Below are 18210 nucleotides of genomic sequence, written 5' to 3'. Positions count from 1 at the left end.
TTGAGCCAGTGCTCAGATACATGCATCCAGCATTCATCTTGAAATTCTCATCTCCCTCAACACTTTATATTAGTTGAGCTGAATTTAGGGACCACAGGCTTTTCTAAAAATACTCCACTGGGCCAGACGGGCTGTCCAGCTTTTCGAAATTTCAAAATTCTAAAATCAATGCCGAAAGCACCATCCTAATGGAGTTACTTTGAAACGTGAAACTGATCAATTAACCTTCAGCGCTGCAGTTCAAGGGTATTATATTGAATTTGCTGATCCCGTGGTGAACTTTGAGATGAAATCATAAATTGGATAATGGGAGTGGGGTGATAGAGAAATTTGATGGTGTTATACGGCCCTTGCTTTTATTGATTCTTATATTACCTTTAATCAAATGTTATTTTTCCTTCGATCTCACATTCGGTGATGGTTCTAGGCAACTGCAAATGCAATGACCACCAATTGAACCCAAATGTGTCGATATCAAGAATTACTTTAGTCTTTATCGATTCCATTTGACTTAAAACCATGATTCATGTCACACCAGAGCCACCTGATGCTGTACCTGAAGACATGATGAAACATTACTTTGCTATAAATTCTATACCACGGCGCAAATATGGCGTCTAATGTTGTGCTGTCTATGCAAATTAGTCTCACGAGTTATGCATTATTCATGAGGGAGTATTTTTAGATGGTTGATTGCGCGATCGCGGGATAATGGTGCTGTGGTTTCGGAGTATAAATAATTGTGGAGTTGTATAGCAGGGATTGTAACAGACATGTTTATCGATATTGCTCCACTTAAAGACTGCCATTTGCCAGATATCAAACAACGTTTTGATGGCTCTTGAGCAATTTTGATGCAGTATGTAATGCATAATTTCATAATTGACCTGGTCACCTCGTTAACCCAGTGAATGGCGGTCTTTTGTGATCAGATGGTAACTGTTATCAATTCCACAAATAGTAGACCAGCCAAGCCCATCCATAACAACAGGGACAAGCATTGAGCTGATGTATGGGTGGGATTCACTCAACCTTGACAGATTACACGTGGAGAGACTATGCTAAGCCTTATTGGGTCACACTGATCCATAAGTAGGTCACCTTTCAGGAGATGACACACTTTGATGTGCAAAGTACATATAGGTCACTGTGACCCACTAACCATGAGAAAAGTTCATGTAGGTTACTGTGACCCACTTACCAAGTAGGTCATTCATGTGATTCACATCCAGGTTTTCTGCACTCCTGAACACAGTTTTAGGCATATTATGGCTCTTCATGATGGTACTTCACAGTGCTAGGAAGGGAGATTTTCAAAACTCACAGCCATCCCAAATCCAATGGCTTCCCTACTCAGTGATGTCCTGTTTTAGAATGCAAAACTAGCTGCTACAATCATCCTTGCATATTATCATACCGAAAATATTGACATATGTTTGCCATTATATACAAGTAGCGTGTAGGACGTGTAGTATTGGCTATCAATGGTTGCATTTACGATAGCTGCATATTTGATGTTGCGATGTTTGCAGAATTAGCTGAGTGATGTTTGTACTATCGGCAAATAACCTGTAGTAGTATTGATAGAGCAGTCGCGATATGAGAATAATGGTTTTGAAGAACATTGCAAGCATTACATCGGTGATTTCATGTCTCCCAATTCCCAGCTGGCGGCTTCTAGCTCGACCATCAGTAGCTCCAAAAGCTGAGGAGTTGTTTATATGTGACTCGCTCTACCAAAACTAGGCGCTTGTCGCATCTGAACTTGACAGGTTGATACGGACTTGTTGTTCATTTCCCTATTGTAGACCGTTGGTGAAATGTAACCAAATCAGTTTGTAATAGATTTCACAAAAGGTCTACAATAAGGAAATGAACAACAAGTCCGTATCAACCTGTCAAGTTCAGATGCGACAAGCGCCTAGTTTTGGTAGAGCAGGTCACATATTGGAGATTGTCTCCTGGATCACTGAAGGCATGCCCGTGTGTTTAACTCACCTCGCAGTGTTCATTGGTGAAACTGACGGTAGTATCATTCCCCTATACTCCCTTGTCAAGTAATAGAACGCAAGATGTCTTGTGGAAAAGAGTGCACCCCCTCAGGGATTGAGAAGTAAACATGTTGAAACTTGATGTGCTGTGGTAAGCCTGGGTTTCTTATGAATCATTTCTGTTTCCCTTTTCTGTTGCAGATCACTGCTTACCTCGGCAAAAGAGATTTTATAGATCACATAAGTCATACAGATCCAGTCGGTAAGTGTTGTTCGGTTCCACTAACTACATTTTGGATGGGATACGGACTTGCCAGATTTGTTAAAGGCCCAACAACAGCACTCACTGCAGAAAAATCATGTTTTGGGGACCAATAAACTTCCAGCATTAGACAAGTTGTGTCTTGCTTCACGACAGTGACAAATCATATGGTTGTGAAGTCGATGTTGAAAATGTAAAAATGTTTGTTCTTTCTTCCTTAATGAAATCCAGCTTATGGTCAGTAAAACAAGAAAAGTTAGAAGAATTTGATTGTTAGGTAGTTAATATCAGGAAGAATGGTAGTATTTGTCTTAGAGCGGGGAAAGCTTGTACCTGCTACCATTCGGTTCTCTCACTATGAATTTTAGCTTAGTGACGGTTGCGGATATTGATGAAAACTTTATTTAGATGTTTATGCCTCAGTAATGAAGCTATGAGTATGATTGTGTGCAAATTAGGATTACAAAATGTAGGTTCCTCCTTACACTTTCAACCCATCGAGTGCCCTAAGGAGGGATTTTTGCTGCTATGACCTGTGATAATGATCGCTGGAGATTGCTTGTCTGTGGCTATAAACAATGGATCACAGCGATCACTGATTCTTGTTGTATGGAGGAGCGATAACCACCATGCACAAACGAGAGATTTTGTCGCATGTGATCATAATGGCAGGTCAAACCAAACAAAATTTCAGAGGCACATTTCAGGGGCACTTTAGTATAATTGTATAGGGCATGTTTGAAAATAAATGATTTAGGTAGTTTCTTTCAGTGGTAGCTAGTTGCACTTCTAGTGCCCCCTTGTGTGATGACCTGGAACACAAAAAGACCCGATTTGAACCCTTGTGTATTCAGCTTCCATGCATGCATGAAATCTGCTAAATTAATGCCTCAATGCTTTTGTGTTGTACTACATGTACATGTATGTTTCACATGTTTTATACCAATCTACTTGTGTGCAGATTCTACACATTTCATATAAAAGCACTATGTGCTGAGACTGTTGTTGTTGCGCTCTGTGAATCGTTAAAACCAATTAGCCAATTAGGTTTTGCAATCAATCATTCAGAATATAATATATCAAAGTTTAAATGGGAAATGATCATCTGGCAACAGCTGAGAGGATGACATTTGATCATTTAATAATTTACGATAATGTTTCTGAGATATATTTGTTCCCTTGCTATTACAGAGAAGAGTTGCTATCATATACCAGTACTTAATTGGAAAAAAACGAATCCTAATTAGTTTAGGAGAAAATAACAGCTATACTTTAATTCAAATCGTGTGGGATTTTAACATATTTGTAGCCATCATATTTCCTGATTATTCCAGTTTCTGTGGTGGATTTGTTTTGGTATTCCTTTCATCCCAGATTGTGCTGCGAGCCTGATTGAGTGTCCCGGATGTCTGGAAGGATACATATTTATGAGTGAAGCAATTAGGTGCCATGGACATGACTGGCGTCTTGGGCAATCGTAATTTTGAGTTGAGAGCTTAGGTCAATGTGGACATTATTAGCTCTATAAACAATATGAGGTGATTTGTGATATAATGTTGGAAGAAACTGGAAGACCTTAGAGTGGCCTTAGAGTGGCCTTCTCCATCACTTGGATGAGTAGAGAGACTCCGTATTGTACCCTGGTGACATGTCCTGAAATCGTCACAGGTTGACTTCCAACCCAATGGTAATCGGTTGGACAGCCAATACCTCTACTTTGGTATCAGTTCCTAAAGACACTCTTATTTATGAAATGATTTTCAAGTTCCACAAGTGGTTGAGATCGAGGTGCGCCTGTACCTTAACTCAAAGAAAGAAATTCCTACAGAGTCGTAAAAAGTCCGCCCCAAGCTTCACCGATCACTCCCAATCCTCTTTAAGAGTAAGAAAGCTATTTGGCAAATTGAGTTGCGCAATTTCTGGCGTTCTTAATTGCACGTTATCCCCTCTGACCATTATCATATTAGAATCTTTCAGCTTGACGGAAATTGAACAAAGCAGGATAGCTGAATTATTCACTGCGAGACAGCCATCCGTTAATGTGGCGATGTGAATTGCGATGGTAGGGTTTCATCGCTACATTAGCAGCTCGAAGACGTTCCAGATTTGTGGTGTTTTTGGCATTTGAAGGATTTTGAGCAATTAAGAATATTTTGACATAAGCTCCTTGAAAATGAGTTCTGAAAGGTTGTTGTGTTGTTTCTGTTCATGTTCACTCGAGCGATAGTAGTGCAGTTCAGAATCACTCAAGAACTACGATTACAAATGTGACTCGCTCTACCAAAACTAGGCGCTTGTCGCATCTGAACTCGACAGGTTGATACGGACTTGTTGTTCATTTCCCTATTGTAGACCTTTTGTGAAATCTATTACAAACTGATTTGGTCACATTTCACAAAAGGTCTACAATAGGGAAATGAACAACAAGTCCGTATCAACCTGTCAAGTTCAGATGCGACAAGCGCCTAGTTTTGGTAGAGCGAGTCACAAATTTGGAATTCTTTATAATCGAACACGAAAGGAGTGAATTTGTCTTCGTGGGTAATGAGGAACCTCTCTCTACTGATTGACACAAAAAATGACATTTACTAATCACTTCCATAGCACTGGTGACCTTGGTTTCATAATCTAGCTTCAGCAGATTCCTACCCTTCATCCATTTACTTCAATGCTGAACATTATTTTCATACTAATGTCTTCCCTTGACAGCTAACGACTACAGAATTTTTGTCAGCACATCATGTTCACAAGTTGGATGTGTTGCTTTGACAGTTAAGGCTGTGATAGATTTTTTGTCACCTGTTTATGACAAATTTATCGCTAAATCCAGGCACTTGTCCTTAGTCCAGTATCCTTGAGCTCAGTCTTGTTGCACATTGCTCAATCGGATTCAGCATTTCATTTCACACACTCACTGCACGTTAACCAAGTGTCGTTGATATTTACTCAAATTATTGATTTGGCGGAAATGTCATTTAGTATTCCTGTAAGTTTTCCGTATAACATATCCATCAGATCCAAGGTCAATCTATATTCAGCATGAGATCATGTCGGATAGCAAAGACTGCTTACAAGAAAACACACCAAGGACAAATCTGGTGTAAGAATAAACCTCTTCATTGAACAGTAAGTTGGGCGTTTTCAGTCTGATTTGTGGTCGTTTGACATATCGAAATGCCAGAAGGTAATCTTGTTCAGCTGTGATTGCAGTGGTCTTATCTGGTTGGTAAGCTTTTATGAAAGATAATGGCGGCCGCCATGGACCAGTGACCTTCTTCATCCTGAATGCTATAATTCCTTGAGAAGGACTATGATTTCTTGTTAATTTCCTCTGAGCGATTTTAAACCCTGACAGAACCACCACAGCTTGTCTGCCGTGGCGGGCATTGATTGATCCGCTTTCGTTCCAAGCGTACAACCGAATCCTTTCAACGGCCAAACCCTGGGAGCAATCCCTAATGACACTAGCGGTCTAGGTTTGCCTCATTAGCCGATTGATTAATCGGTTGGGCAGTTGGTAGACCGGACAGATGTGACCAGTTTGGAGTGGCTTTGTGTCCAAATTCTACTTCCTCTTCTTCTGCGTTAAGCAATACTATAGCTTCCGTGTTGTGGCAGAGAACCGTTAACAAACCATAAATCTGAGGCCGTAACGAAATAAAGTGGTCTGTAGACCCATTATTGTGTCCAAATTAAAAATGGTGGTTAGGTTAACAGCGGTGGCTTCAGCTGCATTTTGTACAAAGCTGATCGCTTAACTGAATATTCAGCGGAAGGAAAACTTGGCTCATACCTGGGTATAACTACTGAGTTGGGAACGCTGCTGTGTGTGTTTCTTGCAATGGGGGCTCGTTCAGTCCTATTTCTGGTCACCACCAGCCAACCGGAGGATGCGCTTCAAGTTGAATTGTTATTTCATTGCCTGCTGGGCTACTGCTGACAAAACACATCCCATTACCTACTAAAAGTAACAAACGCAACCTAATTGCATCCCTATTGAAGGGGTGATGAGTGAGTGAGTTGGTCAGTCTCTGATCAGTCCATTCCTTGGGAAATGATGGTATCCGGAGAAAAAAACAGGTATACTAGGGAACACAATGAAGCCAATTGGGGGGGATAAGTTGTCATGGCTGTGCCTCCCCTGGGAGAAGATACTGCTTTAATAGTTCCTGTCAGCTTTTCATAATGTCATCCTTATTTATTCAGTGATCCAGGTCTGTAACTTTGGTAACCCAAGGGTTGTCTGTAGGATTGGCTCCCCTGGGACTGTCGTCTTTGTTGGTACTTCTTGTTAAGTCTCCAGGGACTGGTATGTTACAGGTTTGTCATAGCTCCTAGTCGTGTACCGCAAATATTGCCCTGGGCACGATTACCTAGGGAAGGTTTCAGACAGTTTTTGTTATGGTGGCTAGTGTCTACATTGCAAAGGTGATGTGTTTACATCTGATGGCGAAATCATGTTTTTTTGGGACAAACTATAACAAAACAGCAGCAAGACTAACTCATGTCAAACCGTGGTAGGATGGAGATCTGTTATTTCTTTCTTCTCCATCTCTGATGATGATGTCTGCTTAAACACCAGCCCTTCTGAAAAACTTCCTTTCAGTGCGTAATGTGGTGCTCGTATCTGATGAAGCCAATCTGAAGTTGTTGTGACTGAACCATTTGAGTGACTGTATATGTTTCTTGGGTACAGACAGGGTTTGTGGAAGCAGAATTGCCCTTATCAGTCTTTGGCAGCTCAACTGATAAAGTTGTTCTCTCTTAGGGTGGGGCAGGGTTTCCGCCAGAGGGGGGGATGGGGGGATTCATCCCCCCTAAAATATTTCAAGGGGGGATATCCCCCCTTAATTTTGAGCACTAAAGTTTGTTTTACTGTCAAATGAGTAATTTTCATGATTCGATATGTAAAATAAGAGCATTTGGGAGCCAATTGTAGCAGTTTCAGGGCAAAAAAAACGTCTCAGGATTGGTCATGTACCCTTTTAAAGAAAAAAAAAATTTTAGAAAAAAAAAATGTTTTTGCTCCCCCTCAAATTTAATCCTGGCGGAAACCCTTTGAGGTATCCTGAAAGTTCTTTAATCATGCTATCACTATTTACGTGGATACTCCTGCTTCTGATTGTATTCACCAGGCTTCTTCAAAACAGAACCATTTCTAATATCAGTGATGTCCTCACAGTCTTTGTGCGGCTGTGTGTGATAAAACATTTGCTAAATGTGTACCTGGTATACTTTGTGTGAACGAATGTATAACAAGTCATTTCAGGTCCTCATTGTGTCACCAAGATTGAGACAAACTAAGTGATTGACCAAAAGGATTATGCCTGAAAACAACAAAAGAACACTGATAATGCTGACTTCTAAATATGTCATTGTCATGCGAAGCATGGTAACTTGTCAGTTCTGTTCTTCCAAAAACGTCTGCTCAAATGTTTCACCATGGCAGAATATTCCGGTATATGATTGCTTCTGTTGAATGCCTAATGTCTTCACAATGGCTTTAAGAGCTGGCGTTGTAAGATTGGCCTCGGGAATATCTTGGTATCAGTCGCTACGATACTGATCTCAGCCTAATATGGTTGCACTAATCATTGGTTTTCTATCAGATTGACTGAGCCCGTGCATGAGGTAACAGGCTAGTTATACAAGGAACGGGGTAGTGCCAGAGCTGTAAGTGGTCAAGGCATGTGCTGATATATCAGAAGACTTCAACTTTCTATTAAGATGTAACTGCAACCAGGTACCTGTAGAAGAATGTGTGTTCACATAACTATTCCTTTTTGCCCAAGGCACCGATCCCATCTATGATTTGAAGTCTTGGGCGTAGTCGCCCTTGGCCACAGCTGCTGATCTTGTGAGTTACGAGAGGCAGAAATGACAGGTTATCAATAAGTGTGAAGTAGAGGGGTAAATACATGAAGAGGAGATCACTATGGCAGCAAGCAGATTCTAAAAACTTGAGTTGAACCTTTTCAACAGAAATGTTTTTCTCCATGATGCAAGCTCCGAACTGCCTCCCGGCTAGCCGAGAATAGCAGTCAGCAAACAGAAGTGGAGGACAGGAAGAATAAACACTGCTAAATCACGACCCCTCGGGGATTGATGTGTCAGTTCAAACAGAGATGGGCGAAAAGATGACATTTTTCTAAAGAGATAGCTTTGTATCATTCAGACAGAAACATGATACAGGGGAACCTCAGTTAGCAGACACCTCTCTATTAGCCACAGTGTATGCCTGGCCATAGACTGCTGCCTGCTGCGTATTAGATTTGTATTAGTTTTTGTTTGCTCAATATTTGTTGTTTGCAGAGTTTGCATTGCCCTTGGAAAACTTTGAATTAGACTCGAGTATGATTGATTGCGACTATGGTGGTTCTGAACGGTCTGTGTGTAAACTGATACCACGAGGAATGGATGCTGGATATCAACGGATCAATCAGCCAGGGAATGACTTCACTGCAGTAATTGATATTCAAATCAGATGAACTCTTCTTAAAAGCCTGCCAGTACTGAATGGTAGAAAGAAGATGTTGCCTAAAACCTATTCTGATTGTCACGCTATTCCCTATGGAGCCTGGATTCAGGTGGTGGATCCATAGCTGGTATTGGGTAGCTGGTAATTGACAGAAACATGCAATATTTGGATAATGGGAAGTGTGGCGTTGTCGCCATGGTAAGGTAGAATTGCATGCTAAGGAGATTTACTGCTGTGTAATAGAATAAGCATGATGAGTGAAATGAGCCCGTTATGTCTCCGAGGTTGCTGCTGAGTTCTATGTTGATCAAACCCTCAATTAGCCTACATCCTGAGCATTAACATTACAGTAAGGAATCCCTTGAATCCCTTGACATCAAGTAGCCTACATCCTGAGCATTAACATTACAGTGAGGAATCCCTTGACATCAAGTAGCCTACATCCTGAGCATTAACATTACAGTAAGGAATCCCTTGACATTTTCAAGTTGCTAAAGTTTTGCGAATTTGATAATTTTCACTTGGCTACAGACGAAATATCCCATTTCGCTGCTGAAGGTTTGTTCTTTCCATTCCAGTGGTATCTTAAGCAGAGAAACATCAAAAACATAAACCTTCTCAGTCCCTGCCTGTTGGTTGCGTCACTAGACTATCGATTACAGCTTTGAGCTGTGTCCATAAAGGCAAGACTATTGGTATATCGATTGGTTGAAAGTGAACCAGGATATGAAGGCGAACGATTCTGGTTCCACGCTGTTAATCTGATTTTGTTTGGCTGGAATATCAAATTTGGGTATCAAACATGATTTATTAACTCCACAGGGTTGAGGATCTGGAGAGTCCCAGGTGTTATTTAGACTGTACATTGAGGTAGATCTTTGCAGCCAAAAGGGTATGGCACAGTGCTAAAGGTGCAGATTATTCAGACTATATCACCATGTGCTTCTTTCGCCAGTTACTTGGCATGGCAAGAAACTCAGTGTGGTCTTCCATTTGGAAGGATTGCAAACCTCCCAAAGCGGCAAAAGTTCCTGACTGAATAGAAGTGTTGTCATTACTCAAATGGGTTGGGCGTCCGTGACAGAATTTACCAGTAAGTGCATTCATATCTGTCACATTACCCAAATGGGATGACATGAATAAACTGAAAAATATCATTTCCATAGAAAACATCAGTCAATGGCAACTGCACATTTGGAAGCTTCTTTGCAGTGAAAGGTATATAAAGTGGCAACTCAGCTAAGTTCATTATAGTAGCCTGGCTAACGCTTCAGCTGAAATCGCCCCATTGACCGCGGTAGGTACCACAACAGTTGATTGATCTGTTAGTGGAGGTCGCTAGACAAGCATTGTGGCTGGAGATCGGACCCAGTAAATCAGCCAGTTTGCTGAAATGAGGCTGGTTTCTTTGACAGGAGAGGCTCTATTGATATTGGGAAGGCTTTTGGTATTGACTTGCATCAATAATGCGATGATGGTGATTTCTTTCACCAAAGATGCTTCTCTGCTTGGCCTCCTTCGAAGTGATGCTATCAACTTGCCTCATCTGGTGTGTCACCTTCTGTTCACCTGACCACTTCCTCACTTTGTTCGATAATTGGCATGATCATATCCCAGCAGATTAGTGGTTTTGACCAATGAGCTGTTGACAAGGCATTCGTGTGTAGACTGAGCAGTCTTATGTCATTAGAGGAGCGGGGTTTTATTGCCAGGGTTAGCGGGGTTAGTCTGGGTACCACAGGTGACCAGCCAGACTAGCAATAATTGGGGTCATGTGAATGATGAATATCCCCATTAGGATGTTCTTCCTCGCTTTAATCAGGTGATTGTCTTCAGCTTGGTTTCGACTAACAGCAGGAACCGCCGGCCAAAGTGCGTGGTAGCTATCAGTGTGAACCACTAGTCTGTGAAACTCCTCGTTTGATAGCACCAGTAGTTAATTTATAGGTGACATTATTAGGCTATAGGAGATGTATCCCGTTATATCTCTGAAAGACATGGATGAGAGAAAGCAGGCCTTTGCTGGGGGACTTGTGCAAAGGTAGTATCAACTACAACAAGTTCTAAACTGACCAGTGAGACCACATTTTCTTAAATATATTATCAAAAAGCATATTTCTGTGATGGCCTGACTCTGTAGATTAAGAATCAACCACAGATTGAGAATTAATTCCACTTTGGTCCATCCCAGCCATGTATTTACCACAACTTGACATTTTGATAAGCTCTATGTGACTGTGCCACACTTCCGGTCGTGGATGAATACATGTCTCTGCCCTGTACGCTGCTGATCGATCGGCAAACATCGGAAGTACTCGGAATGAACCAAAAGTGAAAGCCAAAGGTCATTTCTCCATCAAAAGCATCTTTATCAGAATTTTTTTCGATCAACAGAGGGAGGTACAGCACACTGGACCATGAGCTACATATGGGCACAGGTTTGAGGATCATAGATTCCGGCAGTCACCAGCTGTGAGTGCCAGTCTGTTGCTTTAATAGTATCTATACTATAATGCGCGTTGTGGCCGCTAAATAGGAGGCGATTTTTGTTTCAAAATTGGGCCTCGAAAATGCGTCGAATTCTTGCAACTTTTGGTTTCGTAGGTGTGGATCATAAGTAAGAGTGTCACTGAGGGTGTCATACGTCGAACATCTTCATGGTTTTAGAAATAACAAATAACAACTTTTCAGAGAGCACGTCGACTGGAGAGCTCCGCTCATTCTCAAAAGCATGCACAAACTTCACGCATATTCTCCCTGCCACATCAGTATTAGCTTCCAGCACGTATGTAGTGCTATACAACCTGGTCCATGGTGCAGGGTATTAGCAGGGAGATTAATGATTAGCCTGTTCTATTTTAGTTCTATTCGAGAAACACTGACCTGAGTGATAAGGCAAATTCTGCAGAGTGGCCTACCGGAACATGTAGTCAGGGTATCAATAAACAGTTATGCCAGGATGGACAAAATATGTACAGTGGCCAGCGCTTGCTCTTTGTTTTATTCTTTACTGACTGATGTTGTCAGTTTGAAATGCGTTCTGCATCTCTCCATGCGCCTGGCTTTGGTCCGACAGTGGCATAGGTCACAGTGATATGCCTAATATGTGAGGGCCTTATTTGGAACAGGACCTGCTGTCACTGGTCTCAACGCATTGTGCAAAATAGCGTACTCCAATCAATCTATTGGGGGTTGCATGTAGATAGCAGCAATAAGTCCCTAAATGCAGTTAATTTCGTGTTTAACCTTTAATAAAACTTCAGTAACGTTAGAAATTTAATGTAGCTCAATCATCGTGCCCATTTAACTAATGTATATTACATTTCAACTTTGCCCGCTCCATGGGTATATGCTAGTAGATATGAATTCATGCCATCTCATTGTAATTTCTGTTTCATTTCATGTCTTTCAGATGGTGTGGTGCTATTGGACCCAGAGTATCTCAAAGATCGCAAAGTCTATGCTCACATTCTCGCAGCGTTCCGATATGGCAGGGAAGATCTGGACGTACTCGGGCTCACATTCCGAAAGGATCTATTTTTGGCATCGATGCAGGTCTATCCAACGAAACCTGAACACCAGCGCCCTCTTACAAGATTACAGGAACGACTTATTAAGAAACTCGGAGAAAATGCGTTCCCGTTTTTCTTTGAGGTAAGCAATGATCAGAGTGGAATGTACAGTATGTGTCAAAATAGATGTCTTGTGTATCTGATGTGGTCCAGAAAGAAGAATAAATGGACCCCCTATGAGTTTTCCGTGGCCTACCATTCATTACCAGTCAATTGCTGACCAGTAATGAGGGTAGAAATCACATTATTGTACTCGGCAATCAGTGGTCTAAGCAGAAATGTTGAAGGTTCTGAATTAGATTTCCAGTGGGGGTGATAGATTGAATTTGGCCAAATGTTACCTCGGCTTGTGCTTCGACCTTCTTCACTGTGACTTCCAGTAGACCTTAGACTTGTTGCTCTGTCAGCACTGCAGTAACATATACCATGGTGGAGTAAGGCCAGTCTTAAAGATAGAGATATGCTTCTTGACCAATAGCTTGGAGCCTGAGCCACTAGACCACAGTGTCTTCTTGAGAATACAAAGGCGCCTATAAATATTTGTGATGACTTGGTCACATGTGCGAATGGGTGTGCCATTCTGCCCCGAGCGTGTTTCTTAAGTTACTATTTGCGTAGTTTGATGACAGTGTCCCTCAGCCCACACATTATATAAACTGTCATTTCAGAACAATGCTTTCAAACAGACTTTGTTGACTTTCATGCTAAATAAAGCTATTGTCATCACCAGATTCCGAAAGCTACGATGGCAATCGTGAAATTTGAACGCGGTGACATTTTGGTAATCAATGGTTAAACAAACATCCGTAATTGATATCATTCCAAAATTACTGATTTCATCGAATGATTTTTCATAAATGCTGTCATGGATTACCATGGTTTCATTACTATTATGGTGAAACATAATGACATTTTGGAAATTGCAGACCGAACACAATTAGGTGATATCCGCGTATAGAGCTAAATGGGCTGCTAATAGCAGGCTAGTGCTAGTAATAACAATGTTATCTTGCAATATACTTCCAGTCATGAGATCACAATTTGCCGATTTTATAGGATTTTTGCACCATGACCACGGTGGCATTGATATATCTAGGGTCCATTTGATATAACGTTCGGCTTTTGTTCAAAACCTTCACTTTATGTATCATTTTCATTTCATACGTGGCAGTTATGATGCCGATTTTGTCCAGAGGCTAATGGTGAATAAATCCAACAAAAAAGTCTCCAAAACGATACATGTAGCAGATAATTATCATGTCGTTCGAGAAATGTGATTCAGATGTTATCATACTCATAACAGCTCACGCTAATGAGGTGTTGTTTCGTGTCTTATCATGGTGATACTTTTCACATTCGCATGCCCCCCGAAATGAACTGCATTTTTCCGTGATTGAAGCACCTTAATGAGTACACCCTGTGGCTATATGAAGTATGCTGTTAATATACGAATTTGATCTCGGGTTGCTTGCCAAACATCCTGTTGAATGTGTCGTAAGTAATGATATCGCCCAAGGATTTATATTCGCCTTGAAAGTTGAACAATTTTCCAGAAAGTTTAATTGAAGATAATTTTCTTCTTCTTAAAAAGCTAGCACTTTACTTGAAAGAGATTTGAAGCTAAATTCAGGGATGCCTTAAATGAATTTTGCTCGTGGATAGTCAAACCTTGAATGGCATGTAAATTGAGAAAATGTTTTTCAAAATAAGCTTGCTGAGTGGCATTGTGCAAAAGATGCACAATTATAATCTACAGCATGATCAGACATTTGAAACAGATGTTGGTGATATGTCATGATAAAATTCAGGCCTGTTTCCATGGCTAATATTTATAAAGACTAGTAAATGCTTTTACTACAGTTTTCTACAGAGATGGCTAGTGTAAATGTACATGAAGTTTAAAGTAAAAGCATTTACTAGTCTTTTATAAATATCAGCCCATTTTGCTTTGCTGCATATATGTTCATTTTTGGAAAGAGTAAAGTGAAATTACTTCTCCCGATAACTCTAACTCTAGCGATTAGGTATTCTTGTAGAAGACGTGATTTATACAATTCAAATCCTCCGTGTGACATTGTAAAAGCACAATAAATTCACACAGTTCATTTGAGTCAGTTTGATTTCACAGATCACTGGTCGCCTTAATTCCGTGAAATTGAAGTGCACACACAGGAATGTTGGCTTTTAGATCTAATCAAATGACTCAGTTCAAGTTGCATTCGATTATGGATCTGTAAACGGCCAGTCTTAGTGGAATGTTTTAACACTTCCAGCGCCAGCATTTTACACCCCCTCTCTACAATGACGTCATTGTGACATATCAGTGGAGTTTTTCAGCCGTTGTTATAAGGTCCAGTCCAGTCGTTGTTGTCAAAATCATTGGTATTCTAGCACACCTCTCATCCTTCCAAACATTCAAAATTCGGTGTAACTTTTCAGCTGCCACCAAATGCCCCAGCATCTGTGACGTTACAACCAGCACCAGGAGACACAGGAAAGGTGAGGCTCAAACGTATAGGCTAGCTTGCGTTGGTTCTGAATCTGAGTCGATCTTAGTCAAGTTGCCTAATCTCTATCAGTTGTAGGCCAGTGGGAAAAGGTAAAAAAGTCTACAGGTAAAAAAGCTAAAAAGCTTCATATTTAAGCCTCAAATTTAACATATATTAGGCAACCAACATGTTTAGAATGTGCAGCCTTATCTGCTAATGACAGCTTTACGTAAACTGTGTAATATTCCTGATTGAAAAGAGATAGAGCTGGCTGCCTCCCATTCAAATGATTTAGGTCCTTAATCTTACCTAATTTTCTATACCGCAGACGTTCGGGACAAATTGTTGTAGTATTTTGAGAAATTAACTAGTTAATGACGTCTCATAAATTTGAGAAAATGTGTTGATAATGTTCTTTAATTACCTTTTAGTTGAATTAATAAGTCGTCAAAGTATTGGAGAATGCACACTTCAAATCGCTTATTTGATGAGCACTTTAGTGACAATGAATATGGACCAAGTAAAAAAGGTTATGAGATTATTTCTTTTCTTCAGCCATGTGGTGTGGACTATGAGCTGAAGACGTTTGTAGGTGACAGCATAGATGAGAAACCCCACAAGAGGTCAGTGTATTGGCCGGTGCAGAAGGCACCCATTCAAAATCATAGCAGATTCACTCAGTCATTTGTCAGCAGTAATGTTGATGTTAGCAGATGAAAGTATTCCAAGATATTTAAAGAAATTCATCGCAAAACCCGATATGCGCCATATCAAACGTATTGGAGGTAACTTACCATGGCATTGCCCATGACTGATCTGTGCTCCAAAGGTCAGAGCATTAGGGTCAACAGTAAAATTGGTCTAACTTGTTGATGAAACTTCTCAGCAATATTCTAGCCAAACTCGGATGAGTAGAGGACATGTGCTCACTATTTCTTCATATGTGTTTCAGGAATTCCGTCCGCCTGGCCATAAGGAAATTGACGTATGCCCCTGTTGAACCAGCCCCTCAGCCGAATGCGGAAAATACTAAGTCTTTCCTTGGTAGTTCAGGACATTTGAAATTGGAAGCTAGTCTCGATAAGGAAGTATGTTCAATCCCAAACTGTGCTTTGAGGCTCATCAAATGTAGTAGTATGTCTTAGGTCAAAAAAGGGTTGCTTCATAGAAAGATTATGTTTCCAGCATTTGTCTGACATTTTGTTCAGAACGCAAAAAATCTTTTCAGGCGCGCATCAATCTTTGATGAATTAATCACGACGTAATGTGTCATATAAACTCATTATCTTCTAATGTGAATGCGCTAACTTATAATTATTTTTCAACCAATGAAATACTGTTCCACTTCATCGTTATTTTCTTCATCAAAACTTTCCATCTCTTTAATAATTAATCATTGACGTCTGCCTTGGGTCTATTTTGTCAACAAAATGGTTCTGTAATTATGGTAGAACCTCAAAGTTGTATGCACATCATTGAATCTCTGCCTTGTGATCAGGTGCATGAAAGCTTGGATTGATTGTAATGTACAGAAGAGTTGGCCAGCGCAAGTCTGGGGAGAATGTCACCTGTATGAGACTAAGACATAGTATAGTGGAACTTAAAAGGCACAGAATTGCTGCTGGTGGCAACACATGATTCATCCATGGTCTACTGGCGCATAGTACCATAATGCATAAGGCTGATGCACTATGAGAACCTCCACCTGTGGTGGTTCGAGGAGTGAATGTTATGTTCAGTCATCACAGGTAAATGCCTCGTCTTTGTCTCAGTGAATGCTTTTCAGATATATAAACAATTTTCTGTTTTCAGAAATATTACCATGGGGAATCAATATCAGTCAATGTTCTAGTTGATAATAACACCGGTAGGAGTGTGAAGAAAATCAAGATATCCGGTGAGTATCAAGGTCAAGGTCATTCAGAAGTGACCTTGAACTTGAATATTTTTTCATTTGAAAAAGATTTGGTTGTTGAAACTGCAAGTGGAGGCCTCATTTGAGGTAGAGCGTTTTTCATATCATTCTGGCCAAAGGTGCTGAGTTGAACTGTGGAATGTGACATGATCACATTTACCAAAAGATACATATCACCTGAGACTTCTTCGATACTTATTTTCTCATAAAGTTGACAAAAGAAATTTTCTTTGAATCACAAATTCAGGTCTCGGTATGAAGTCTAACCATCTCAGATTTTCAAAGGCAACTCAATTTGTCTTGCTGGAAAATCACTAACCGCTTTAGCTTTGAACTTGATAAGTTTAGGTTTCGAAGGAATGGCTTTGATAAGAAAGGTCTCAAGGTCTAACAGTTCAAATGTTGAATATTGCAAGTTGAATATTGAATATTTAAATTGCAAGTTGCAAGTTGAAAACTGAAAATGACCTCTGACCGTTAAGAAAATTTTCCCTTGGAGACTATTTTGATGCTTCACTTGCAGTTGCAACACATCTGATATTTCGTTGATTTTGTAATGATCTTTTTACAAAACCAGGCATGTTATGATTATGTGACGGCTTAAAAATCAGGAGACATAGTGCGAGAAAACCAGAGAAGATTTTGACGATTTACACAGATGTCTGGTAGCCGAGTTCAATTTCGGCATCCAAGTGTAAATTGATGGTGCTTGGATTAAAGGAATTGATACCAAACAGGAGGTATTGGTTTTCTCACCAAACACCGCCAGTAGGCAGCCAATGTTGTTTTCAAAATGACTGCACCGTTTGGTCAGTTACCCAATACTGACAGTGAGTATCAATTTCTTTTCTAAAATACCTCAAAATTTCTTACCAGGTCTTGAATCAAATCTCATGATTTCAAGCATATCACTTCACATAATTTGGGATCTACATGCCTGAGAAGTAATTACATTTCACACACTTTGGGTTATTTGAGAATTTATTCTTGGCATTAATGAGATTTCCTTCAAGATAACTTTGATTATTTTCGTTAGAAGTATAAATTTGAGTCGGCTTATTCAATAAATCTTATTTTGTGACACTCAACAGAAAAAAACTGTGCAATAACTTATGCCATATCTTGTATTTAATAACTTTGGAGAAAGAATTACCCATGCTGAAATCTCTTTCCACACGTATTAGGAGAGTTTCATCCTTTAGAAGAAGCATGATTACTGTATGTAGTGGTGGTTGGCTTTCCTGTCCAAAGACTCTCAGCCACTTATAGCAAGTCAAAATTAAAAAGTCAAAACGGATTTATGACCAGGTCCTTATTTCAAAGTCCATGTTTTCAACACCCCCAACGACTCTGATGGGTTAATTCCAGCGATAATTTTCTGATTGGTTGTTTTCTTTTCTTTCCCGCTGCGCCATACCAGTTTTGCAAATAGCCGACATCATGCTCTTCAGCAAAGCTAACTACAAATGCACCGTGGCGGAACTCGAGACTGAGTAAGACTCT

General features: G+C 40.3%; 1 protein-coding gene across 13 annotated transcripts in view; it reads left to right on the top strand.

Annotated features, from left to right (window-relative positions):
- The window catches only part of LOC135494412 (beta-arrestin-1-like), a 46915-nt gene that overhangs the window by 16461 nt on the left and 12244 nt on the right, over nucleotides 1-18210 (top strand). For 10 of the 13 annotated variants that reach the window (XM_064782358.1, XM_064782359.1, XM_064782354.1 and 7 more), the window contains 7 exons: nucleotides 2193-2253; nucleotides 12144-12385; nucleotides 14743-14802; nucleotides 15348-15415; nucleotides 15745-15880; nucleotides 16605-16689; nucleotides 18128-18200. In XM_064782358.1, coding sequence (XP_064638428.1) covers nucleotides 2193-2253; nucleotides 12144-12385; nucleotides 14743-14802; nucleotides 15348-15415; nucleotides 15745-15880; nucleotides 16605-16689; nucleotides 18128-18200 — 725 coding nt within the window. The remainder of the gene's footprint in view (nucleotides 1-2192; nucleotides 2254-12143; nucleotides 12386-14742; nucleotides 14803-15347; nucleotides 15416-15744; nucleotides 15881-16604; nucleotides 16690-18127; nucleotides 18201-18210) is intronic. The other 3 variants (XM_064782356.1, XM_064782360.1, XM_064782355.1) reach the window with 1 other exon arrangement.

This window comes from Lineus longissimus, chromosome 10 (genome assembly GCF_910592395.1).
Source record: "Lineus longissimus chromosome 10, tnLinLong1.2, whole genome shotgun sequence".
NCBI lineage: Eukaryota > Metazoa > Nemertea > Pilidiophora > Heteronemertea > Lineidae > Lineus > Lineus longissimus.
Note: the sequence above shows the minus strand (reverse complement) of the source record. Positions and strands in the feature narration are given on the sequence as shown.